This window comes from Alosa alosa, chromosome 20 (genome assembly GCF_017589495.1).
Source record: "Alosa alosa isolate M-15738 ecotype Scorff River chromosome 20, AALO_Geno_1.1, whole genome shotgun sequence".
Lineage (NCBI taxonomy): Eukaryota > Metazoa > Chordata > Actinopteri > Clupeiformes > Clupeidae > Alosa > Alosa alosa.
In genome coordinates, this window is record NC_063208.1 from 12,356,430 (window position 1) to 12,381,977 (window position 25,548).

Below are 25,548 nucleotides of genomic sequence, written 5' to 3' on the forward strand. Positions count from 1 at the left end.
ATGGGCTTTGTCCACTATCTCCTTTACCATCCTCACTGGTCTGTGCATCATGCACCACTCTGCCAAATATAACATGCTCCCAGATGCATCATCTCCTGAACAGGAAGCTCTGCACGGGTGGATATGTTGAGGAGTGGTGGGAGTGGAGGCCATATTATTTAGATGCATTCGCCCAGACACAGTAATGAAGAACTTTGAAACCGGTTGTCTTTATCTGCTCATTCTTTTAAATCTTTTCACCAGGGGTTTCGCAGGGGTTTCGCATATCGGTAAGAAATATGAAAAATTAACAAATACTTTGTCTAGTTTTAGTGCTGAACATGTATTACCAAGACCATATAACTTTGCTCCATAATTAAACTGACAAATTCAGTTCAACTTGTTTTCAAGCTTTCAGCTAAATGTTTTTCTATTGATTAAAAACAATGTATGTGGTATTCTTCACCAAATTGTCACAGACTTTGAGTGAATTGTTAAAAGAAATAAATTATTGCAGTTGCATGTCATTTACAGTGGAAATTACTTACAAGACTGACTGTAAATCCTTTACAATTATTTCTGCCAGGTATTCAGACATGAACAGTGAGTGTCGATGAGAAACTATGTGCCTAGAATGTAATTGTTCGTTCTCTCGGCCTTTCTCCACCTCAGTCAGAAGGTACTCTGTTCCTGAGGACCACTTCCTGTTTCTGTGCTGCGACAGTGATCCAGACAACCCCAATATGGAGTGGAGGAACGGGGCAGGCCAGGTCATTGCCTCCAAAAAGGGAGCTGCCGTGTCCTATCTCAACCAGAATAAGTACCACATATCAGACGGATACCTGCAGATTAAGGACCTGGAGCGGGCCGATGCTGGGGAGTATTACTGTAATGGTCACTTGGAGGCAGAGGTAGAGGTGCTGACAGGTACAGAGGCACATCCACGGCTTTGGGAGCAGCAGCTGCTGCTTCATGGTCAATTGAAAACTGTTTTGGTCATGGTCAATTTAACACTGTTTTGCCTGTCAATTGGTTAAAAAAAAAAATCAGGGCAATCAGCAATTTAGTGCTTTGTTCAACTGGTAAAATTTGTTATTAAAATTATACAGTATTTGTTGACAAATTGCAATACAAAACCATGGGCTTATCATAGCACTATGGACAGATGCCAGAGTAGACCAATGAGAATTGATAGTGGATGTTCAATATATTACATAATTAGTGTGCCTTATTTTTTGTCATGTGGATGTGATGTCAACACAGGTCAAACCTTTTACATATCTGAAGGACGGACCCTGTTGATCCCCTGTGAAAGTGACAAAAAGCAGGTTTGGTCCTTCAGGAAAGAGAGGAGCCCCAGGCGTGTGAACATCTTCACCGTCTTCAGGAACGGAACAATAATCAGAATGAGGGATGACCCACAAGGACGGTTTGTCCCATATCATAAGGCTCTTGAGATAGTCCGTCTGGAGCTAGAGGATTCTGGGAAGTACATGTGTAACAGCAACGTGGTTGCCAGGCTTACAGTGATTAAGGGTGAGGCTGATGGAGGTTGTAAAGATTTGATTTAGTGTTGCGGCCTTAAGGTCTGGATCAATTGTGTTGGTTTGGTAGAAATTAATATTTGTCTGAAACACAATATCTCATATACAGTATAGACAATTTCTATCATGGTTTCCACAAGATTTGTTTTTCTTTGTAGCTCACAAGGATCAGATACATCAAACCATAACTGCAGTAACAGATACAATTGTTACAGGTAATTTACATAACATTGATGCACTTGCTACTTTTTTTGCATGTCAAATGTTTAGTACAACACATTAGGAACCAAACAACTTTGGTGCTGTTGTTGTAGCGGATTTATTACCAGTGTACCCCAATAGGCTCAAGATCCAGACCCCAGAGCAAAGACTAGAATAAACACTCACAGACAACATAGTCAGGGAAAAGTTACTTCATTTAAATCAGCATGATCAAATCTGGTGCCTAAGTGAATTCATGTGGTTCAGTTAAGATACAATACCATTTAAGTTTGGTTTGACTAAAATCCCCTTTTTGCAGATTCACCAGAAATAACAGGTCCTATATTGAATAAAGGTAGGCTTATATAAAGGTAGGCTTTGCAAAATGGTATGAATGTGTTAGGTATGTCTGTTTGAATCTTAATTGTTTGTTTGTTTTTTCTGATAGTGGCTGTTATTGCCGTTGTCGGACTATGTGTGCTGGTGTCATCAGTTTTTCTGGTGTCCCTAATTTTGTGCCAGAGAAAGATGTCGAAGAAAAGAAAGAACAAAAAGAATGTCAGAATTACAGGTGAGGGCGGAATTGCTTTGCCAGTACTTCCGTCAGATTAATAGTGATATAAACCTGATAACAAATACAGGTGTGTCTCAAAAAATGTGAATATCGTGGAAAAGTTAAATCCCCCCTCCCTAATTTATGTCAAAAAGTGAATCTTTCATATATTCTAGATTCATTAGATATAAAGTGAAATATTTCTTGATTACTTGATTACAGCTTACATCTGATGAAAACCAAAAATCAGTATCTCATAATATTAGAATAAATAGGTTATAACAGCAGAAATGTTATTTTGAAAATAGATCAACTAATCTGACAGTTCTAAAATAGTCCATTTATACCCTCAATACTTGTTCGGGCTGCTTTGCACAAATTACTGCATTACTGCATGTGGCGTTGTATGAAGGCAATCAGTCTGTGGTACTGCTGAGATATTATGGAAGCCCAGGTTGCTTTGATAGTGGCCTTAAGGTCATCTGTATTGTTGGGTCTGGTGGAAAGGAAATCAGCATCTCCATACAGCTTGTCAGCAGATGGAAGCATGAAGTGCTATAAAATCTCCTGGTAGAAGGCTGCATTGACTCTGGACTTGATAATACACAGTGGACCAACATCAGCAGATGACATGGCACCCCAAATCATCATTGACTGTGGAAACTGGACAGCAAACAACTTGGATTCTGTGCCTCTCCACTCTTCCCCCAGACTTTTGAGACCTTGTTTGTACCCTGATATCCAAATGAAATGCTTAATTTGTTTTTATGTGAAAAGAGGAGTTTGGAACACTGAGCTGCGTTCCAGTTCTGTCTCTAACCTTGTGTCTGATTCAGGAGTGGCTTGACTGAATGTGCCACTTGTAGCCCATTTCCTGGACATGTCTGTATGTGGTGATTCTTGATGTAGAGTCCAGCCTCAGTCCACTTCTTGTGAAGTTCCCCCAAGTTCTTGAATTGGCTTTACCTGACAATTCTCTCACGGTTGCAGTCATCCTTGTTACTTGCACACCTTTTCCTACCACACTTTCTCCCTGCAGTCAACTTACCATGAATATGCTTTGATACAGCACTGTGAACACCCAGTCCTTTCAGCAGTCATCTTTTGTGGCTTACCCTCCTATCAGTGGGTATCAAGTCAGCAGTCTTCTGATTCTGGTTGTTTACAGAAACCAAGAGGAATCAGGAGGATCAGGAAACCGGATTTCTGTATTATAACGTCTTTATTCTATTTTGAGAAACTGATTTTTTATTTTCATTAGCTGTAAGACATAATGATAGACACTTAAACAAAAATGGCTTGACATATTTCACTCTATTTGTAATGAATCTAGAATATATGAAAGATTCACTTTTTTAAATAATTTAGGGGGGGAAATGAACGTTTCCATGAAAATGTATTCTATTTTTTGAAGACCCACCTGTATCTGAAGAGCTATCTTGTGTTTCAAACCTTATGCTGTTGTCATAGGGACAGGATATCATCATGAAGAAACTGAGCTGCAACCGCAGGGCCTGTGCATTAGAGGTAACACTGCTCTGCCTCCTATTTCTGTGTTCTTTATCTCCATGCAAACATTAACATGTGACATATTCATGCTTTTGAGAGGGGCAAGTACAATAGCTAGAGATAGGCATTGCATGATAAAATGATTAGACAGTGTATGTTATGACTGTATTTGTTTATCAAGTGCAACTGTGATTCCATAAAGGGAAACTATTTGAATACCAGTTAAGAAATTGGTAATTAACAATGTTGCCAAATAGCTCAATTCCATTTGATGTGTTAATCCTAGTGTTTTGTAATTGGAACATTCTAGTATTATTTTTGAACATTATAAAATGTTGATGCTCTCAATCTACACAACAGGTTCACCAAAGATTCACGGTGATGTTGGCCAGGTAAGAACCTATCAATCAAGTTCAATAGCTTCACTCACCACTACGTCCACTATCACTGATTCCACCAGTGATATTTCTTTTTTTTTTTTTAAACGCTCGGGGCCGCTTATACGAATAGAAAACACATAATATAAGAAAAATGCAATGTACATAAAAATAATAATCCTGATTTGAAACAATATCACCTCTACAGTACGTATTGACACATTGCACTAGGGCTTTCATTTACTGCTTATCAAGTTAGAGGTCATTCCACCCGTGTTTATGCCTGCCGTGTTGCTGCCTGCATGTCTGAATTCGAGAACCTGAAACTTAACATTGGTGTACATGTGACACTACATGCAAAATGAAACCTGTATGGTCAGTCCTCATGAGTCTTGGTCACACTTTCATTTCTGGAATTAACACTCATGGTAACCAACGAAGCGAAAGGGTCTGTGTATCATTCGTTCATTTGATATTCAATTGAGAATCCAAAATGAAAAAACAAAAAAAGGACTTGTTTTTTCATTATTTGTTTATGAATGTGATACAAACCAACAAATAATGCTTTGTTTTTCAGACTTTTGATTTCATGATCAGATCAAAAGTAGAATGTTTAAAAAACGGCCTCAGGCCTAAAACTGATTTTAGTTTAGAGTTTAGAGATTTTAGTTTAGAGTCCCATAGTGATTGATTCCTCTTACATAATATACTTATTACGGTGGCTTTGAAGACAAGAAGACATTTACCAAAGTGTGTTTGTGGTTATATGTATATTATATACTTATGTATTATGTATTGTATATTTCAGTGATATTGTCAGTATTATTCATATTACTTTATCTTTCATTTCATTATGAATAATCCCTTTATCTATTTTATTTCTAAAATATCAGTCATGGAGTACACCAGGTTTACATTTCCATAGTTAATGCTATACTGTTGTATCTAGTATATGTCAAATAAATCTGTTGAATCTTGCATGTGTGTTTTGACAGAGCCTTTCAGCTGAGCAGGACCATGAGGTCCACTATGCATCACTGGGGCGACAGAACTGGCTGGAAAGAGGGCGAATGCAGGATAAGGGTCACCAGGTCATCTATTCCACTGTTGCCGTGGCATAGCCAACTTCAGAATAGATTCTGTGAGCAAGTTTTCTTGAGAACATAGAGGGTGTGTAAATATAACATATATATTATTTGTCATATTTGTGTAGAACTTTCCTTGATAAGCTGTGGGCAGGATGTAAAATAAAAACGTGATTCTTTTTTTTGTTATTTTATTTAAAAATAATGTCAAAATATGTTCCAAGTAAAACAAATAAAAATATATTTCTTATGCTTTTATTAAAGTATATAGTTTGTAGAGAAATATGCTGTGCTGGACACATCAAATACTAAGCTATCTGCTACAGGTATAGCATAGTCAATTCATATCTGCCAGACATATAGTCGTCATCCACCCACACATAAGCGCATTGAGATCATGTCATCAAGACATTCAGCTCATGAAAAAGTTTTTAGGTTGTTATACATTGAATTTGCTAAAGGCATGTTTGATTTGGCTTCACATAGAGTCCTAAGTCATGAGTACCCCCCACCCACTCTCTATTTCACACACACACACACACACACACACACACACACACACACACACACACATTTACCAACAAATAAAATAGCTCAATTGTCATTAAGAACATTCAGTGAAGAAGACCACTGACACCGACAGGAGAACGACTGGCCACGGTGGCGTAGGTCACATCTGGGGGACGAGTGAGTTTTTTCTGACCATTTATACCGTGGCATTTCAGGCTGGCATAATGCAGATCAATGCCCTGGAATAAAATAAGCACAATGGTAAATGTGCCCACTGTCACTTTGTCAATCTTTGTGTACATTTTTGGTGCTAGCTGGTGTGTGTGTGTGTGTGTGTGTGAGAGAGAGAGAGAGATTTTTATCCTCACCTTTAGATCTTTATTTCCAGTGTTGTCGGAGCTGTGGTTTGCTAATTTTAACATGACAGAAACGTAGAAAGGAAAATAAATACAATAAATAATTAACAGAAATACAAAAAAGGAAAAACAGAAATATTGATGTCAATAATAGCCTTATGGGTTGAGCAAAGTTATGAGAACGTCTATAAAAATTTAAAAGATCTTTTTCTACGACACATTAAAAATTACATTTTTTAAAAACACATAACATGCCAAGTATACTAAATCTTACTGTATACAGGCTAATAGGAAAATGTATAAAATGCACCAGATTCAGTTTTTGAAAAGTGACCAGATTCAGTTTTTGAAAAGACTATTTTGAAAAGTGGTTCATACGGACCTTGGTAGCGAGCTATGGAGAAGGTGACAGACGCCCCTAGAAAGGCTGCAGCAAGCCCTACACAAGCCAGGAGGGTCCAGTTGAGGGGAGACCCCTGCTCTCCACTTGTCTCGCCTAAAACACAAAACCACACAACAGTTCTGAAGAAGCCCCCCAGTGATGCAGCTCAGAGTTACTCAGAACGTGTGGTTTTGTTGACTCTGATCACAAGACGTGCTTTGTGGTGGTAAGTGTCAGTGGTCAAGTTGAAAAACAACCATTTCTGACAGAACGATTCTTATGCAATGTGGTTTCAGTATCCTGGAAAATGATTTCATTTTTTAAGTTTCTTTTTTGAGCTTGCAGTAAAACACGTCCAGAAGGAGCAAATATTCTTATTTTTTTGCATGCATTTTTAATGTTATTTTACTGCTGTAAAATACCACATTTTGTTTGAGTTATGCAACTCACCATGTCTCACCAGGTTGGATTGCAACCCAACCCGCATCCTGCTTTATATCTATTCATGTCAGCAACAATGCATACATCCACATTGCACAACACAACCAGACAGGAATGGAAGCCCCACTGATGCTAAATTATGACATACCAGTTTTCAACTTAACCAACTGTAATGGACACCAGTAAAGCTTCTGGAATGCAGACAGAAAATGTACTGTAACAGTTTTGCTAATAAGAAAAAAATGGATGAACTGATGAGAGAATACATGCTGGATTTTCAAGAAGCCCACTGAATAGGTACAACATATGACATGGGAGCTTTTCAGTCCCTAGATGTCTCACTAACCTGTGAATGACAATCTGATGCTTGCCTCAACAATCAGCGCTTTGTTGTGTCGTTGAAGCAAACAGTGATACACCCCCAAATCAGACTCTTCCACTCCTATAATTAAAAGCTTCCATGGGTCAACTTCGTTGTTTGAATCTAGCGGGGGGTTGTTCTCATTTTGGATCCTCATGTAAGTTTTGAAAAGTTTAGAAAATTCTGTGACCATCACTGGTTTCAACTCATCGTCACGGTAGTGGAACCATGAAACTGTAATAGGCTGACTAGCTGAAGGCCAATCTGAGATATTACAGGACAGAGTGGCATTGTCATTGGGTTGCACAATGTAAGTCTGAGAGCTAGCTGCAGAAAGATCTTGTCCAGCACCTGCAAGAAAACCAATCAAACAATCAATCAATCTATCTATCTATCTATCTATGTGGCTGTCTGTCTATTAAACTCTCTCATAGACTATCATACATCTGCTATTTCAGAATATACTCACATAATAGAAGCAGATTCAGTGTTAATGCCAGCCAGTGCACCATGTCTGCTTAGACTGAGTGAATTGTATGAAGTGGGCTGAAAGAGGGTCTGTGATATCATTATTAGTCAAAACGACCTGAAAGCTTAAGGGGGGTACAGGGGGTGGAATGACTTTGACAATGAGGACAAGGTTGAAATTCCTGACAGCTTAATTGTTTTGTTGACGAGTTAATGAACTGCAAGCTGTCTGTAGGTTTCTATTTCTGCTAAGTTTCGTTTTCCTTCGTGGGGATTCAAGACGATGTCTGTAATTCGGTTCAGTCTCTCATCTCTCCTCTTGCAGATCACATCCCATGACAGTGGGGCACAACTTGGGTGAGTATTTTACACTTACATTATAGCAATTTATGACAATTGTAATAAATCAAAGTCAAGGAAAATGGTCGTGGGCGCGAAACAACAACATCCTTCGTGCATGCTATATGCAATACTAATAGGCGCTCCATGAAAGAAACAGTGGGCAGTCACGGGCAATCTGCACAACAGTCTGCAAAGAAGCATAGGCTAGGCTACTACTTGTTAGGAATAGAGATAGTGGTTATATTGTTCCATCAATATTCAGCATTGTCATATTTAGACATAGGCTAATGCATTGAAGCTGGTCGACAACCATTTAGACTTGACATTTAAACAAGTTCCAGTTTAAACATAGTTTCCATGTGACCTAATCCTTTGGACTTGTAGATCTATCCGCACCTTTGAAATGAATGAAAGGTAATGTCATGCATTGAACATACATAGTTTGTGTTTGGTAAGCCCATAGCAGCATGCACGTAGCCTACCAATGCGGAGTGAGCAGCTGAGTGAGTGAGTTGATGTTGAGCATTATAGCTCTCGTTTTCGCTGAAGCTGTACGGGCGGGGCCGTCCCAGCTCTCACGGTGAAATTGTGTCTAGCAAAGAAACCATATACTGTATATATATCTATGTAAAGAAACGATACCACTTCCTGAAGTGTAAAAAAAAGGAAAAATATATGTCTTCAGGTAGCTTTACATTGTCAACCGCTGAAAATATTAACAAGTGGTTTCCAAAGAAAGAAAGACAGACGAAACAAGCAGCTGAATATAGCCTGCAAAATGGGAAATTAAATGCTACTGTGGGGTTTTAAGTTTTTTGACAACAGAATTATAGGTTGCACAAAATTAAGGATTATTTATTGCTCTATTCAGGCCTTAACCCATTATCTATCTAATCTAACTAAAAATAATTGTATAAGGACAAGGGACAAAGTTTAAGTAGGCTAGCCTACTATAAGAGGCAACAACTTGATATTTAGAGTGAGACCTCTTGGGAAAAGTGGCTACACATAATCATGTCATAATTGAAAGTTAAAGTTGTCTTTGAAAAGAAACTCAAAAATCATTATAATAACAATAACAGTATGCTTTGCTTAACTTGGACTTTACAGTAAGTGCTGTAAAGGGAATTTTACACATCCACTATGGACATTAATGGGGGAAGTTAATTTAGCTCAGTGTGTTTTTGGATTCTAAACAGCCAAACCTGTACATTGATGGAAGATAGACCTGACCAGATCAGACATGACCAACCACCCTTCAAACTCAACCACCTCAAACCTACCACTGTATCTTGGGATTGTCTTATCTGTCTGTGAGTACTTTTCCATCCATCAGTGTGTGTACTTTTTGAAGCCCGTTTTGTGCTTTCATAATAAAGTGTGCTGTCCAACCTTATTCTTTTAGCCTATATTTAAATATCAGTACTTCTGACCAACATAAAGTACGCCAATGAGAAAACAGCCTGTGTTTCCACCCTACAGGTTCCTCTATCCAGGGTTCGATGATCTCCACATCATGTGATGTAGGGCAGTCTGCAGTGCTGCCCTGCCTAGTCTCCTCACTTCACCGGTCTCCACCCTCTCCTTACATACAGTGGCTGAGCACGTCGGAAACAGTGTTTGAGGGCATGGGCACAGAGAAGTTTCAGGGCCACGGGTATGAGGGACGAGCCAATGTGCCCCAGCAAATGCTGGAACAAGGCAACTGCTCTTTGTTTCTGGAAGACGTCCGGCTGACAGACTCTGGCGTGTACGAAAGCTACCTGGTGGTTGGCAATACGAAAGTGAAAAGGAAGGTTTTGCTGCAGAGTGTTCAGTTCATTGTCAGGGGTAAGGACATCTTTAAACAAATGTGGCAAACTGGTTCATTTTGGTAATATCAAGTCAAGTCAAGTCAAGTCAGTTTTATTTAGTATAGCGCATTTAACATGCACAAAGTGCAACCCAAAGCGCTTCACATACAAGACATTGACAAAAAGACAATAAGACAAAAAATGCCAGACGGAGCGGCGTAGTCACCAGCGTTGACACCACATGACAAAAACATTTTATATCAGTAGTCAGTATTATCATAATGTGTTTTCACTTGTCCACTCCAAGAGTTTCGGTCATCTAACAAAGTGGTACAGTTGTAGTGACAACTATTTAATAAATAGCAAAATGGTATGTATTTGGTACATGCTGCTCCCATAGGATAAATTGTATGGTACAATTGTCTTACTGTAAAACTCAAGCCTGAAGGATCACAAGAAGGTCTGAATAGTTCTTAGTACCAAGCACGATTCTTCGTCCCTTCGGATGCACCAAATGGCCAAAATGCAGGCAGTTTATATTCTAAAAGGTATTCCATGTCTCTCATCCCTTTCTACCCCTCTTCCTCTGTCCGTTTCTGTAGACCACAAGCTGAAGAAGACGGTGGAGAGGGGGAGGGACCTGGAGCTGGAGCTTTACACTCCTCAGGCCAAGCAAGTGGTGTTTCAGCCCCGGAGGCTCTCCCAGTGGGATGTCCTTTGGAAGAAGAAAGGGAAAGGGTCCCAGATGACCCTGCATCCCCGGGCCAGGGAAGGCAGCTTGACGGTTGTCATTGAAAACATCACATGGAACGATGAGGGCACCTACCGTGTGTTGGATGAAAATGGATTGGCTCTGAGCACGGTGATGGTCACAGTAACAGGTGAGAAATGCCCTGTAAACACTTGTAGTTCAGTTGATCATGGCATTGTGCCAAGCAGATATGATAGAACTCAGTTTTGGGCCTTTTGGCAATGGACAGTGCTGTCTGTGGGGTCCTGTGAGCTCAATATACAGTATGGTTTAAATACAGATGAAGTGGCCACTCCACTAACAAGTCTTGGCTATTTATTTCCATTGTTTCCACTACTCTCATATCACAATGTGTACATTTAGAAAAAGGTAATTTCTGAATCATTGATGTTGCCTGCTTCAGAAAAATGAATGAATACCACTAGACAGAATGTTATTTGTGGAACTGTTGCAGCCTTTACTGGTTGTTTATCCAGTCTGTCTTTTTGTGATGTAGAACCTAGCCCTGACAAGCCAGAACAGACTCAACAGAAAAGGCAATTCCTTGAGGGTAAGCACATTTGGTCATTATGGTAAAAATGGACATCACACAGCAAATATGCAGTATTTTTCAGCCACATAGGGCCCTAACTGAAATGGCAGGCAAAGTTCAAAGCCTGTCCAAAAGCAACGTTCTCATGGATTACTTATAGCAATCGTGTCTCGTGTGGGAGTATTGAGATGATTCATTAACGTTTGCGCTTTAAAACACCTTGTCCATTTGCAATTTGTGGAATTTGACAAAGTGTATGGGATTAGACACCCGGACTTTACCTTTTAAATACAACATGTGGATGGTGGTGTCTTTGGCTGGCACAGAGAAGTCATGGATTTGGCCAAACACTGACAGGTCTCTTTTCTCTCCCTGTCTGTTTCCCCTCAGACCGCTCAGCAGGCAGCAGGTCCTATCCAGGCCTCCCCCTCTTCTTGCTCTGTGGCTTTATGCTTTATTTCATTTGATTGGGGGTGAGTGCCATGCTGTTTTCTGTTCCAGTAGTGCACTACCTTTCTGTCTTTACTGCACATCTTGTAGACTGTCTGTGCCGCAGCAGCTCAGCTTCTCAGCATCCTACAATCACCTTTAGGTGGAAGTGAAAGAACATTTCATGATCAGATCATTCATCAATGGATAACACCAGCTGCAAACCACTTGCATAAGCAAATTCTGCAAAAGTATTGTGAATGTAAGACTATTTGTTTTTTATCTGTGCATCCTTTTGTTAACATAACTGACTTCTGATGTCATGTAGTGTGAATAACTTGATGAAATGTATGTAGAGTGTGGAACAGACAGCATGAAAGACACAGTGGGATAGTTGACAGCAGAATAATGTGTGCATATGTGTTGGAAACAGTTAGGTCAGATAAGTATGATATGAAGGTCAGCTCACCATAGACATACCACACAACAGGTACAAATATGTGGATTGTCTGTAGTGGAGTTATCTGGTTGAAAAAAAAAGAACCATTGTTGTGTTTGATTTAAGGGGACAGTGTATGGGTGACACTTGCAAGTCAACTGGTCTATCTGAGTTTTTTTGTTGTAGCAACTTTTTACAAACCAGGAGGACTGTGCTTGTGTACTTGTGTGGTTATATGTACAATCATTCTCACATCTCATAATATTTATTACTGCAATTTGTACAGAACTGAACTGATAAAAGTTTTTTTGAAGATCAGTTCAAATCACTTTATTGTCTCCCTAACAGTGTATACAGGCACAGCATTCTTGCAACAGATAAAAGCAATAATCAGAATAGTTTTTTCAACAGCAAGATATTTACTTTTTTTTTTGCCAGATGGAGGACTTCCACCATTAACACTACATGATGGGACCACAACAAGAATCAACAATTATCTGCATAAGTTAAATATATTAATCATAATAGAATACCCATTAGAATGCTTTCAAAGTCTTGCTCCAACTTTTCCATGGTTAAAACATATGGAATGCTTTAGTGTACGTACAAAGCACATATATACACATTATATGTCCATTTTTTTACATGCCAGAAACTTCCATACAAGTAAAGGTACCTTCCTATCCAGTGTTAACATTTTCCAGCAGTGCCTCCCTTCAATGGTATACAACAGCACCTTGTTCTGAATTCAGACCCCGCAACCACAAGGAAATGGTCATTAGAGTGCAGCTTCAGTTTACGAGCCCTAACAGTCCTCTGGATCCCCTGATATGTTCTCATGGGTACAGTGATTGTTGACCCAGGCCACACTGACCCTGGCTCCTTGTTGTACCAAACTGGCTGAGCTCAGCTCTACAGGTTTTTAGTCCGTCCGTTGATCAGAAGTTGGGCTTGTGTTTCTTCACCTCCACCATCAGATGGTGCAGGTTGATGAGCTCCGAGCGCACGGCCAGACTGCGGAACGTCGGCTGCGAGAGGACCTTGTGGAAACCGTGGTAATACTGGATGAGCTGAGTCAGAGCCCCCTAGTGGAGAGGAGGGAGAAGCACAACATCAGAAGGCAACATCAGAAAGCCCAAGGGACAGATCCAATCCATTTGTGTATCAGAGGCATTTACTGAAGCCCTTTTAGTTGGTAAGACTTCATTAAGCCTTAAAGGTGCTATAAGTGATGCAGGGTAATGTCACTTCTGTTGACATTCAAACGAAACAGAGAGCTAGCTCGCTACTCCCTCCCCCTCCCTCCCGTGCAATTGAAACTCTCCCAAACTGGAACAATTTGTTATGTTGTTATGGGCAAGGTTGGCCCAAGTTGTTTTGTGGCCGTTTTTGGAGCTTCGGCTGTCTACGGAGACTGCGTTTTCTACAGTGTATTCGGGGCACAGGCAGCTAGCGAATTGATGTTAGCTGTATTTAACAAAAAATGTTTTAGCTTAGAAACCACGTTACATCGCTTATAGCACCTTTGCGTTTTTAAAGGATCTTAAAATGCCACCATACAGAACATCTTAATAGGAACATTAAAATTATGGTCACTGTGTTCTCCTTTTTAATGAAAGCCAAATACAGCAGAGAGAGAGAGAAGGTCAGTTATGAGCTGTGCTGGGTGAGATTGCTCTACCTGAATGATACTGGTGCCGTTTTTAAAGTTGGTGAAGGACCTCATGACATCCTGACTCATAGCCTCCACTGACTGCTTCCAGGTGCTGGAAAAACCCCTCACCAGCTGAGTGATCCGAGCTGCAGAGAAAAGGAGAAGCAGAGAGAGAGACAGAAGCAGAGAGAGAGAGACAGAAAGAGAAAGATAGAGATATATAGAAAGAAAGATAGAGTGATAGAGAAAATGGGTACAATCAGACAAAAGTGGATATAGAGATGAGAACACATTAGAGTGCAGAGTTGAGTAGGTCTTCCTTAAAAACCTTCAAAACAGACCTTCATCATTCTTCAGCCGGTCCAGCTGACCTCTCTCCATCAAAGCCTCGCTCTCTTTCACAAACGCAATCATGCCACCAAAGGGGGGTGACAAAATCTCCTCTATGAACTCCTAATCAACACACACACACACACACACACACAAAAGGGACCATTGTGGAGACAATTGAAGCTTCCATCAATTTTTAGTACATAAACAATATACGAATTAACACACAATATTTCATATCATATTTTCTGTCTTCAATAATATTCTGCATTACTACCAGCTTTGGTTGAACGACCTCTGCGCTCACCTGAGTTCTGGCCAAGAGAAGCTGCTGGAAGCCCTCCACCTCCTTACTGTCATCAGCTGCCCTCTCCTGAAACCATCGGGGGAAACGGATACAGACACAGAGCCAGCCAGGGAGGGAGAGTAAGAGACGGAGAGAGAGGCTGATGAGATAACTGTCAAAAGGGGTTGTTTTGGGGATAATCAAGTACTAGGACTAGGTGAGCATCATGTATCCCTGCAACACCAGCCCATGCATAGATGCATGTGCACACACAACATGTAAAGATACAGATAAGTGCTTGCTTTGATGTGGTTCATCACAACCCAAACTGTCAACAATTTCAGGTAGTTTCTAAAATGCCACCTTAACGGACTCAAATTTAGGTACTTTCCAGTGATGTCAAGGTGGCCGAGATGGAGAAGGAAAAAAAGCAACTACAGGCTATACTCCAAACTAGCCACAGCCTCACCATCAGAACACTGAGCAGCATGTCGTAGTTGTTGATGAGGAAAATGAGTTGATCCTTCCTGGAGGGGAACTCCGCAGCCATCTTTAGGACAAAGTTCTCCACTTCAACCTGAACACACACACACACACACACACACACAAATGAAACGTATGCAAATAAACACAGATATGCACCCAAAAGTACCCAAAAGCTCCACCTCCACCAGCTGGTTATGTTTGGGAGGGATCTTTCTGAGTGCTATCATTTGCGAGCGGTAGAAAGAGCTGCCTTATGAAGAGTTGGCATACCTGTAACTGAGCCAGCAAGGCATGAGTGCGCTCGTTGGGGAATGTCTGGTTAATGCTGACGATGGCTGAGGAGAACTCAGCATAGCGCCGTGTGATCTACAATAGAGAACAGTTTCACATTCATTCTTATTTTATTAGAAGTATATAAGAATAGTAACACTGGGATCTTTGTGATATGACAATATGTACTGTATAGAGAATTCCTATTGAAATGCAAGTATAGTCTTAAAATATATACAGTAATATGCAAAAGTCTTAGGGCGCCCTTTATATTTGTTGTTTTAGCAATATTAATTTATTTCTCATTCTCTTTGTTAGAATACAACTAGAAGATAGAGAAAACAAAACACAAAAATGTGTATTTTGCACAAAAATGCCCGCGGGATGGCTATGAGGCGCCCCCAGCGCACCTTCTAAAAATAGCCAACAGGTCGCCTGCAGATCACGCTCTAAAAACACGCTCCATTGTGAAGTTTTCAATAGATATTTAAGTCTAGACCAGAACCATTTTAAGAATGTATGTAGCCATCATCTGTAACATTAAATTGATATTGGTGATACCTTACAAATTGTAGCTGCGTTAAAATGTAGCCTTTGGCTCCAAATCCGTTTCCCATTCAATCTTTAAACAACGGAAACGGAGCGCAAACACGCTGCTCGCACGCATAGACAGTAAAGGGGGAAAAAACTTGCTCGTCTGGTGTAGCCAATGGAAGCATATCTTTGCAAAAGTTCTGTGGCCATTCCATGTTCGTCAAATACGGTTCTTGCGTGATTGGGCAAGGACTGAAAAACAATTGCTTTAGCTCACAGGCCTTTTCTCCTCCGTAGGCTACTGCTGTATAATAGCGCTGAAAATTGTGTGGCATGCATGACTGGGCAGGACTGTGCATTAGCTTTTTTTGTCAGATCATGGGGTGATTTCAGGTGTGCAATAACTTTAAAAGGAGTCTTCATTATGTTAGGGTGGTGTGGGCGATTACTATTGAAATGTTAAAACCGAATTGTACACTGAAATCAGAACTTAAACAACCCCTGAATTCATAATGGTGGGTGGGTATAAATTGGGTACAAATTGTAACCCAAATTATTAATTGCACAAAAAGATGGGTTTTTTTGTAAAAAAAAAAAATAGATTAGATTCCCCATGCAAACTTTGAAATGAATAAACTGGACAAAAATGTTGGTAGTGTTGCATATTGATATTAACCCTTTCATGCATGAATTATTAATTCACTGAGGTAGATTTTTTTCCTTTAGAAGCTTTTGTTTACACCCATTATGTACAGTTGCTTAATATATAAAGACTTATAGGCCTACACAATATTGATAATTTAAAAGTAAAAATCACATAGGCCTATTATTTAGGAGGACTACTCTCGCAAAAAAGGGTTGAGGGTCTGTTTGTTTCAAATGAGTAGCCCTCCATATGATTTCGGGTCTTCAGATAGCCCTCATTCCCAAAAAGGTTGGAGACCCCTGGTGTACATATTTCCTGTGTTATATGGTTATACAGTATATTATATTAAAAACAGTGAGAGGTAAATATGTATGGTCCTTAAAGCACTGCAGTCATGCGAATTCATGTAATTGGTGAAACAGGCTGTTAAACTGAGTCTGTGAGTGAGTCTAATGAACTTGACCAACAATAACTAAAGAATTATGGTATTTGCCCATAATGTGGTTTGGTGCTTGGCTGTGCACACAGATTTAAACAGTGTAGTGCGTATGCCTACGTAGTGTGGTCTTGTGTCCAGCACGCCCAGTTTCTGAGGGTCAGTGTTGCGAATGCTCTGGATGTTCATCTCCAGGATGAGCTCAAACCTTGGCCACAGTAGCTCCAGTACTGCCTCCCAGTATCTGCACACACACGCACACACGCACACACAAACCAAACACCCATGCACATTAATATGTTGATGTTGCTCAGATGATTCACACCTCACAGACACACAGTTAGTTACATAACTGAGACCGTGTTTGTGGTGTGTGGTATGAACTGACTTGTCCATGGCTGGAATATTCCTCTTCGCCGTGATGGTTTTGAACCGTAGGATGATGTGGATGCACAGAAACACGGCGATGCTGTCATAACAGTCCGATGCGTAGGTGGAGATGTTCTTCTGTAGAGATAGAGATGGCAAGCAGAAAGAAAGACAATGATGAGAGGGGGGTGGGTGGGGGGGTGAGACTGATCACACCTCCTACTGATGCTGCATCACACCATGTCACATGTACTCTCACACACTCTTCAGAAACCACAGATGCCTTTTTGAGGAGCCCAAACGTTCAACACTCTTCGCACCCTACTGTGCATCCTAGGACCTTCCTGGCAGAGTTCGTCCTCCCCCAGTTTACCACAGTCTGAACCTTGGACATTAAAAGCATGTATCTGTAAATCAGACCTTTCCAATGACGTCACCTTAGATAGACTTGAACTCTACCTAAACTGGTTCATGATTCAGGCCAAAGGTTAGTTGATTTAGATAGATAGATAGATAGACAGATAGACAGATAGATAGATAGATAGATAGATAGATACTTTATTGATCCCCAGGGGAAATTCAAGGTCTCAGTAGCATACAGACAACACACACACATTCACTAACAGCAGAAAAAGTAATTAAAAGTATATAATATAAAAACACAACTAAGCAATAAGGACAGTAGAAGATAAATAATATACTAAATATACTAAAATACAAATTATACTAACTAACACTAAATCTAAATCAATTCTAAAAACAGTATCCACATAGTGGTGATTAATTAATCAAAAGGCGCTTGCAATGACTGAGGCAGGTAGATTTAGGGACAGACACAGACACTTGCACAGCGCTATCAAGGGCCCAGATATCCATTGCTGTGTCCTGGGGTTAGAGGTTTAAACATGGCTTTCCTGCGCATGTTGCTGAACATACCACATGTGAATTTCACTCTCTGCACCCTCCCACAGAGGTGACCTGGTCTTACCAGAAACATGCCGAGCGTTTTTCCCATGATGCAGTTGAAGAGGTCCAGTGCAGAGTTGCCAGCCACCATGAAGAAGTCAGACAGGAAGAGGTACTCACGGCAGCCATTATCCAACAATGCAAAGTGCTGACTTCGGAACAGCGTCTCATAAGGGTACTGGAGATGGGAAAGGGGAAGTATGTTATATATATATATACCTATGTTTAAACAGTGCGTTTGTACACACACACACACACAATTTTGTGTATATAGTACGCTGTGACTGAATTCAAATCTGACACTGTAACTGTGTAATTTTGACAGTTAGCTGTGGAATGCATATATAATTATGTGTTATTTAATCTGGTTTAAAAGCAGATAATACATTTATAATTTCCATAATAACAGTAGCAATCATTGCTGTTAGTGTGCTCTGTGGCATGACCAAGTCTAGCTCTGCCTCTTTGTGTGTGTGTGTGTGTGTGTGTGTGAGTGTGTGAGTGTGTGAGTGTGTGAGTGTGTGAGAGAGAGAGAGAGGGAGGGAGAGTGAATAACTGTGTTTCTAGGTTTCCAGGTGTCTGTGGTGTGTGGAACTGTGAGGTAGTGGTGTGCTTACCCTGACGTCTCCTCTCTGAGCGGTGTGGGGGATGAGGATGGGTCCCTCCAGCTCTGCTGGACTCAGCACTGCCCCCCGCTGACCCAGAGTGAAGATGGTGTTCCTGCTCTTCAGGGATGGCTTGGAGAAGAAACCTGCTCAGCTGTTAAGGATAAATCACTGGGTACTGAGATATAAATGCATTATCCTGATAAAGTAATAAATAATCATTTATAATAATAGATAAAATAATAATTTAACCCTTTTTTTATCCAGTCATTTGGTCCACGATAATATTGCACATAATAAAACTATAATGTGTACAACATAGTGAAACTTCTTTACAAAGTCAAATAAACAACCCTGGAATGTTCATGATGATTGTCTGAGTGAAAGGATATCTTTCTTAGCTGTGTCCTCCACACCCATGAGGTCATCCTTGTCTGCCACGTCCTCATACTTAGAAATGATGCAAAAATATTATGAATGAAAAAAGTAAAGTGTCAGAGATGTGTTGACATTTAAGTAACATTTTCTTTAAAACTTATAGAAATCTTTCATTTAGGGGACAACTTCTACAAATGTGAGCAAAGGCAAAAAAGCCTTAAGCATTACAAATACTATTTTACTTTCAGACAAAATTGCACCTTTTTACTATGGTGATTCGTGGCTTTTCAGAAGCTCTCCTTAGCATTTTATATTTGAATGTGGCGCCCCCTTGAGGCTCACAACCACATTTCCATCATCTGCCTTTTGGCTCACCTGGACCTTGAGGAGGCGACTGCTGTAGGACTTGAAGTAGCTGTAGTAGATCTTGCTCATGGTGTCCACATATTCATCTCTGATCTCCTTGGCAACCGACCTCTCATTAGCGAGTAGGAACTGATAGAAGAACCTGATGAAGTAAAATAAAGGACAAAATTAAAACAAGTGCATTGACAGTTACAACTGAAAACTGATACAGACCAAAGCTCATTGGTAGTTGCACACTTCTGTACCTGTACTTGAGAAGGTTGTTCTGAGGGATCTGGTAGTTGGTCATAGGCTTCCTAAAGGAGTAGATCTTTTGCAAGATGAACTCTCTGATCTTTGTCACTGCCTGCAAAACAAATACAGCACCTTTTAAACAGCTGTTGTTGTGGTCAAAAAGTCCAAATGGCCATCGGCTGAGCCCCTTCTTATCCAGACTCAACAGACTCATTCATTGTTTGAATCTATGGACAACTTGTGGATACAGAACACGTGATCTGGGCATTTAAATCTGTCACACAGAGGAACAAGTCCGCCTGAAGGGGGGACCCCAGATATGACCTTCATGTTACTAATTCAATTCAATTCAGTTTAATTGCTAGACTCATGTCCAAAAGGTACGCAAGACAGAACAGATAAAAACAAACAAAACAAAACAAGCAGACAAACAAGAAGAAAAACAAATACAACAATTCAAATACATACAGACATTTCAGCCAATGCATTCTCAGTCTGGATGTGTACCTGGAGCAGCCAATGTACCTGGAGCAGCCAATGCACTCTCAGTCTGGATGTGTACCTGGAGCAGCTCACAAAGGGATTTGAGTGCCACCATGATACTGTTGGTGGACTCATCTAGACGTTGCATAAACTTAAACATCAAATTTCTTAAAAGTGCTTTCAGTGTGCTTACTCCTACAGATACAAACATCTGACTAGCACTCCCTCCTCTGGGAACCTTGAGTAAAATTCGCATTGCATCATTGTAGGCAACTTGTAACTTCTGCATGCTGGATTTTTTGTAAGAAGGCCACAGACGGCAGTATAGAGTGGTGTGCAGTAAGCTTTGAACAAAGCCACTTTAACTTGACTAGAACAGTAACTAAACTTACGTGCTATGGCGTTTGCCTGTGCATTTAACTTACAACACTGTCTGTATATGTCATCATCATCATTCATATCATCTGCAATACAATGACCAAGGTATTTCATCTTTTTGCATACCTCAATACAATTATTGGCTAGTTTAAACACAGGGAAATTAATTAGGAGAAGGCCTCGCAGATGCACAGAAACGTATTTAGCATTATTAAGACACTCCGAGACAGAACTGATTAGCATATTGTCTTAAAACTTAGCACATAATAAATGACAACAAGCATGCAATATCAGAAAACTTATATTTCTGTTAGATAAAAGTACCCCCTGTTGGAAAAAACACTACCTGATAATAAAAACTACTTGTTAAATGTAAACATGAATTAAACCCATATGGTCTGAAAATCAATTAAAAAGATAATCAACAGCAAAACGCTCTAGTTCATGAGAACCTGTCTGTGTGTTTTCTTCTGGCTGAGAACTGACACAACAAAAGTGTAAACTAGGCAGGAGCTTGAGTGATGTGATGGGTGTAAATGTAGCTGAATTGAGTTTATAGGTACATGAATAGACCTCTGAAGTTCCCCTACAAAAAGCTACCATCTTTGCCCATATAAGAAGATCCGGTATCTTGATATTTTATCTATGGGAAAATAACATGGGGATTTTGAATTATCGCACCTGTTAAACTCTTGCAGGGACAAAGAAATCGGAAATGCAGACATTTTGCTCTACACAGTTTTGTCCTCTGCCTTCGAGTGGATACTCTGATCTTCGGCACGTGAAGACAGCACACTTTGATCTTTGCTACCCCACAGCTAACTTACAATACAACTTGCCATAGGTAGTTAGCTTCAATTAACACCCGGATCTCATTATATGGGCAAATATGGCAGCTTTAGGTACTTCTTGTAGGCGAACTTGGGGCAGCCGTGGCTTGCCGGGGGTTGCCGGTTCGAACCCCGACCAGTAGGAATGGCTGAAGTGCCCTTGAGCAAGGCACCTAACCCCTCACTGCTCCCCGAGCGCCGCTGTTGATGCAGGCAGCTCACTGCCGCCGGGATTAGTGTGTGCTTCACTCCTGTGTGTTCACTGTGTCCTGAGAGTGTTTCACTAATTTACGGATTGGGATAAATGCAGGGACCAAATTTCCCTCAAGGGATCAAAATAGTATATATACTTATACTTATACTTCAGAGCTCTATTGTATGTCTGCATGCTGCTGAAGTGTGGATCAATAAACCTGTAGTGTGATTGATGCTGTTGGAAGCAGTGAACCTCTGCTCCATTTCAGACAGACATTTACAGAACAGGCTCTACACCTCTTCAAAGGGCTCCACTCTGTCCATTCACCTCTGGTCAAAACTCCTTGCGCTCACCTTGATCTTGAGTCTGTCCACGATATCCTGGATGTCAGAGCAGGCCAGGGTCTCTCTAAAGCTGAGCTCCTTGGCAAAGTTGATCTTGTTGTTGAGCTCATGCAGCTGTTCCATAAACTCTTGCTCGGTAACAGGGCTGTCTAGTATTACACTAGGAAAAAAAAGAAAACACAAGCATACTGTGACTGACTACCTGAGAACACTGATCAGCACATAAACTCAGGGCTTTAAGGACTTTAACAGATGTATGCCCCGTCATAACAAGTCATTGACTTGATTTGTCATGAATATAAAGAGGAGGTTATTACACAGAGTTTTTTTTTGTTTGTTTACAAGTGATAGGCTTGTTCATTGTGATGGAGTGTCATGTTTGGCTGCTTACTTGGCTGGGACTCACTTAAATAAATCAGATCTAAAGATATGCATCTTAGGTGAACACCGAGTAACAGGAGAGAAATGAATCTATGAGGCTACCCTTCACCTCCACCTTTCACTTCCCTCCCTCTTTCCTTTGCATTGCGGACTCACGAGATCATGGCTCCCGGCACCACCAGCTCATCCACCAGCTGACTGAGTTGGCTCCGCACAGCCTGCCTGTTCTTCAGGCGCATGTTCATGCTGACAGACTGCTGCTGCAGCGTCTGGATCTCACTGCTGATGGACGACAGGTCACTCTGAAAGCCACTCAACATCTCCTCCATGCGCTGGAAGAGGACGGGGTAGGGAGGGAGAGTGAATGAGAGACAGAACGAAAAAGAGAGCAGTGTTTCCCATACATTGACTTATTTGTGGCGGCCCACCACAATATCAACATTGACCACCACACAATGATTTTCCAGGTTGTGCTAAATTGTGCTTAAATCTGGTTAGCATCATAACCACGCTGCGCTAATTTGTTAAAAACTGTTGCATTCAAGTTAATTCTGCAAACCTACCACCACAAATAGAATTCGATTCTGTGGGAAACACTGGAGAGCACTTCACAGTAAAAGACCACTCTGCTCTCCGTGATAATCAGAAAAGCAAAATTAAATCATGGTGAATATCCTACCTCCAGTATTGAATCACATGCCGTTATCTGGTTGTGAAGAGATGCAATATTCTGGCTCTCTTTAATATCTATGTCTTTCATCAAGGGTCATTGGTACAAAACTGGCAAATTGATTCATTCAAAATATAATTGTAACCAGATGACTAATTTAGAGTACTACCTGTCTGATATACCTAGCATTGAACCAGTGAAACATTTTGCTCAAAACAGTTACACAATGAGAGAAAGTGAACTGATGCATGAAGGATACAGTCTTTGATTGAGGCCTGTTCAATGCGTTGGAGCTCGGCTTCCACTTGCTTTGAGTACTGCCGAAGGTCAACCCCCTAGTTAGAAGAGTTAGAGGAGCACCAAAATCAAGGTTCTTCAATTTCAGGCCATTTTTATAACGCTTACAATTAGAATAGAATAGAATTCAAAAGCAATCAGTACCGTTTTAAGGGCCTCCTTTACCAAATCGTCTTCCAGATTGGCCTGGATGTGTACTGTAAAGCAAATACAGTTAGCAACAAATATCTGCCTAATTAAACAGGTGTGCGTAGTGTGTATAAAGTACAAGTGAAAGAAAACTTACTGTCCACTTCATCCAAGATGAACTCATCAGTGGTCAAGTCTAAGTCACCCAGGTTAAGTGCAGGAACCAGATCCGAATCAGGTTTCTGTTGACATGGGTGAAATTAGCACTGGCCTTTTTCTAAAGAAAGAAGGATTTTTCTTGCTATATATCAGGAAAACCCTTTCAAATGATGCCTTTGCACCAAATACCTTGTAAAGACAAGTTTACTGCTAAAGATTCATTGATCTTTCATATAGGGTGACCAGATTTGGGTTTGTGAAAAAGAGGACACTTCAGTGGGGGGGGGGGGGGGTCAACAGACATGGTGACTATGTATGATAATGAGCTTGATTGGCCGGCCCAACACTAACATCTTTAATGTTGCATATCTCTAAATTTGATCCAAGGTGTTTCTGAAAATACAAACTGAATCTTTTACAATAGCCTAGCTCTATAATGCTTTCGAGTTTAATAATCCTGGCCTGTGAAAACAGTTGTGTTGATGGGGACTGATGTGGATATGTTGTCCATTTTCTTATATCTAATCAATCGTGTCTGGTCTATTAGGCCTACCTCTTTTCAATCCATTATTATTAGATCTTTTTTTTGTAAAGAAATAGGCATACATCTATCCCTTATGTTATGCCAACATATTTAATTCACCTGCATATAGGCTACAGTAGCCTAGATAGAGGATTATTGATATCTGCTGTTGTCAGTGTGCAGGCTATCCCTTAAAGGCAATTTAAAGGGATAACCAAAGTGCAGTTTCCTACCCAAAGCTAGAAAGTTGCTAGGTCGGCAATCGTCCAGAGAAGGCCGCTCAGACAATGGCAGAAGTGTTCGTCATGTTATATTTTTTACAGTCTATGGTTATGAGTTGATGTGCCATCAAAATGTTTTTGGAGACGTAATGTTAAGGTCGAAAAACTCTGTCACTTTAGCTGATGAGATCTCACCCCTCGCTGCCGTTCGATGCTTTGCTGAATATTGTGTAGCCTACCTGTAGGTCGGTCGTTGGCACCTTTATTTGCGACCAGGCTCAACACCCTACACTTTCCACTCAATGCAAAGCGAACTGTAGGGGGAGGGCGTGACTAGTATGTGAATGAAAGACATAGATATATAGGCTAGCCATGAATGAAACATGAATGAAAGATAGAGTAATGCAAATTCGCTGTAAACACGTTTGAGGCTAGAATAAACAAAATCCCGGACGACTTTGAAATTCCGCCCGGACACATTTTTAGGTTTGTCCGGGCAAAAGAGGACGCCTGGTCACATATTTACATATTACCACATATCTGGTTTCATATTTAACACGATTTCAATTTGCTGTACACAACAGCCTGGACATGTTTACCTCTACGTTTACTGTTGCAATTGTATTGTATTGTATTTCGCAGAAGTCAAGTGGTGCGTGGAAAAAAACACTATTTGTATGATTTCCACTGTTTTGAGGCTGCATGAAATGTCACTGATGGCAAATTGTGATTATGAAACTAGGAAGTGACAACGTAGCTGGATGTCATTTTTGTTCAGCCGCTAGCTACTAGCTAAAAACATTAGTAAGTTAGACCATGGCGTACAGGTGTATGGGGTTTCACGTTCTCATAGAATATATCAACATGCTTAGTAGTTTCATTTCAATCAATCAAACAAGCAGCAAGTAACATTAGCAATCAATGTAATTAGGACAAAATTGTCCTAAAGTCACCCTTCCAAACAACTCCTGGACTAGCCGAAATAACCTGTTAGCATGACTTTCCACTGCCAGTTGTGCTACCATATTATATAAATTAAAATAATGCACCACAATAGAAGACCGTTTGGCGTAGTGAATCGTTTTTTACCTCATCTTGCAAATATGCCATTGCATTAGTTGTTGAGCTTTCACCAGAGATAACATCAGACCTAGCCCCACTGACCACCGCCTCCGCCATAGTTCCTCTTGTCTGAACTACAACGAACTACGGTGCTACACGGTTTGATGATCCTCAGAAACACTGTGGCCAGAGAGGGTTAAAGCGGAGCTAGTAATCAAGGATCTTTGCTGTGGCTGTTGACACCCATGAGTAAGATATGCTTG

General features: G+C 40.5%; 4 protein-coding genes across 9 annotated transcripts; 2 read left to right on the forward strand and 2 right to left on the reverse strand.

Moving 5' to 3' along the window:
* The first annotated feature begins 125 nt into the window (after positions 1-125).
* Positions 126-5,290, forward strand: LOC125285832. The gene is made up of 9 exons (XM_048230470.1): positions 126-269; positions 652-906; positions 1,243-1,515; positions 1,682-1,738; positions 2,044-2,079; positions 2,173-2,295; positions 3,748-3,804; positions 4,147-4,178; positions 5,159-5,290. Exons 1-9 carry the CDS (start codon positions 185-187, stop codon positions 5,282-5,284), a joined length of 1,044 nt encoding a protein of 347 aa, XP_048086427.1. The 5' UTR covers positions 126-184; the 3' UTR covers positions 5,285-5,290.
* Positions 5,291-5,439: 149 nt separating this feature from the next.
* LOC125285835 lies at positions 5,440-7,973 on the reverse strand. The gene is made up of 5 exons (XM_048230475.1): positions 7,768-7,973; positions 7,284-7,649; positions 6,497-6,610; positions 6,127-6,167; positions 5,440-5,997 (listed from the first exon to the last, which is right to left on the reverse strand). The coding sequence occupies exons 1-5, from the start codon at positions 7,808-7,810 to the stop codon at positions 5,863-5,865; spliced, it is 699 nt and encodes a 232-aa protein (XP_048086432.1). The 5' UTR covers positions 7,811-7,973; the 3' UTR covers positions 5,440-5,862.
* A 61-nt stretch (positions 7,974-8,034) lies between these two features.
* On the forward strand, positions 8,035-18,118 carry lgals17 (galectin 17). Of its 4 annotated transcripts, XR_007192074.1 has the most exons (8): positions 8,035-8,123; positions 9,308-9,421; positions 9,591-9,938; positions 10,504-10,782; positions 11,149-11,202; positions 11,575-11,657; positions 11,777-11,875; positions 18,035-18,111. XR_007192074.1 is itself a non-coding variant. In XM_048230472.1 (7 exons), the coding sequence occupies exons 2-6, from the start codon at positions 9,352-9,354 to the stop codon at positions 11,649-11,651; spliced, it is 828 nt and encodes a 275-aa protein (XP_048086429.1). In that variant the 5' UTR covers positions 8,035-8,123; positions 9,308-9,351; the 3' UTR covers positions 11,652-11,657; positions 18,035-18,118. The 4 variants fall into 4 exon arrangements, 3 of the variants coding, with proteins under 3 accessions (XP_048086429.1, XP_048086430.1, XP_048086428.1); XM_048230472.1 differs by lacking the exon at positions 11,777-11,875 and having other exon boundaries at positions 18,035-18,118; XM_048230473.1 differs by lacking the exons at positions 11,777-11,875; positions 18,035-18,111 and adding an exon at positions 14,295-14,378.
* On the reverse strand, positions 12,368-25,451 carry vps52 (VPS52 subunit of GARP complex). 3 transcript variants are annotated; one of them, XM_048230467.1, is made up of 20 exons: positions 25,313-25,445; positions 23,478-23,562; positions 23,336-23,388; positions 23,154-23,229; positions 22,904-22,971; positions 22,381-22,556; positions 21,853-22,003; positions 19,624-19,724; positions 19,388-19,520; positions 19,027-19,084; positions 18,647-18,780; positions 18,052-18,207; positions 17,083-17,201; positions 16,815-16,938; positions 15,079-15,174; positions 14,792-14,899; positions 14,344-14,409; positions 14,048-14,159; positions 13,734-13,852; positions 12,368-13,137 (listed from the first exon to the last, which is right to left on the reverse strand). In XM_048230467.1, exons 1-20 carry the CDS (start codon positions 25,400-25,402, stop codon positions 12,991-12,993), a joined length of 2,172 nt encoding a protein of 723 aa, XP_048086424.1. In that variant the 5' UTR covers positions 25,403-25,445; the 3' UTR covers positions 12,368-12,990. The 3 variants fall into 3 exon arrangements, 2 of the variants coding, with proteins under 2 accessions (XP_048086424.1, XP_048086425.1); XR_007192073.1 differs by lacking the exons at positions 12,368-13,137; positions 13,734-13,852 and having other exon boundaries at positions 14,344-14,494; positions 25,313-25,451; XM_048230468.1 differs by lacking the exons at positions 22,904-22,971; positions 23,154-23,229; positions 23,336-23,388; positions 23,478-23,562; positions 25,313-25,445 and adding an exon at positions 22,788-22,883.
* Between the last annotated feature and the right edge of the window lie 97 nt (positions 25,452-25,548).

What these genes read in the sequence shown, in the direction of transcription:
- lgals17 (XM_048230472.1), top strand. Translation starts at nt 9,352, where the DNA reads ATGACCAACCACCCTTCAAACTCAACCACCTCAAACCTACCACTGTAT. An exon ending in TGTTCAGTTCATTGTCAGGG is followed by an intron (nt 9,939 to 10,503) that starts GTAAGGACATCT and finishes CCGTTTCTGTAG; the next exon opens with ACCACAAGCTGAAGAAGACG. An exon ending in GGTGATGGTCACAGTAACAG is followed by an intron (nt 10,783 to 11,148) that starts GTGAGAAATGCC and finishes TTTGTGATGTAG; the next exon opens with AACCTAGCCCTGACAAGCCA.
- LOC125285835 (XM_048230475.1), bottom strand. Translation starts at nt 7,810, where the DNA reads ATGGTGCACTGGCTGGCATTAACACTGAATCTGCTTCTATTAT. An exon ending in ACTGAATCTGCTTCTATTAT is followed by an intron (nt 7,650 to 7,767) that starts GTGAGTATATTC and finishes GTTTTCTTGCAG; the next exon opens with GTGCTGGACAAGATCTTTCT. An exon ending in CTCCATAGCTCGCTACCAAG is followed by an intron (nt 6,168 to 6,496) that starts GTCCGTATGAAC and finishes TGTTAAAATTAG; the next exon opens with CAAACCACAGCTCCGACAAC.
- LOC125285832 (XM_048230470.1), top strand. Translation starts at nt 185, where the DNA reads ATGAAGAACTTTGAAACCGGTTGTCTTTATCTGCTCATTCTTTTAAAT. An exon ending in AGGTCCTATATTGAATAAAG is followed by an intron (nt 2,080 to 2,172) that starts GTAGGCTTATAT and finishes TTTTTCTGATAG; the next exon opens with TGGCTGTTATTGCCGTTGTC. An exon ending in AAAGAATGTCAGAATTACAG is followed by an intron (nt 2,296 to 3,747) that starts GTGAGGGCGGAA and finishes CTGTTGTCATAG; the next exon opens with GGACAGGATATCATCATGAA.
- vps52 (XM_048230467.1), bottom strand. Translation starts at nt 25,402, where the DNA reads ATGGCGGAGGCGGTGGTCAGTGGGGCTAGGTCTGATGTTATCTCTGGT. An exon ending in CATGTGATTCAATACTGGAG is followed by an intron (nt 22,557 to 22,903) that starts GTAGGATATTCA and finishes GTCCTCTTCCAG; the next exon opens with CGCATGGAGGAGATGTTGAG. An exon ending in GGAGGACACAGCTAAGAAAG is followed by an intron (nt 18,781 to 19,026) that starts ATATCCTTTCAC and finishes ACAGCTGAGCAG; the next exon opens with GTTTCTTCTCCAAGCCATCC.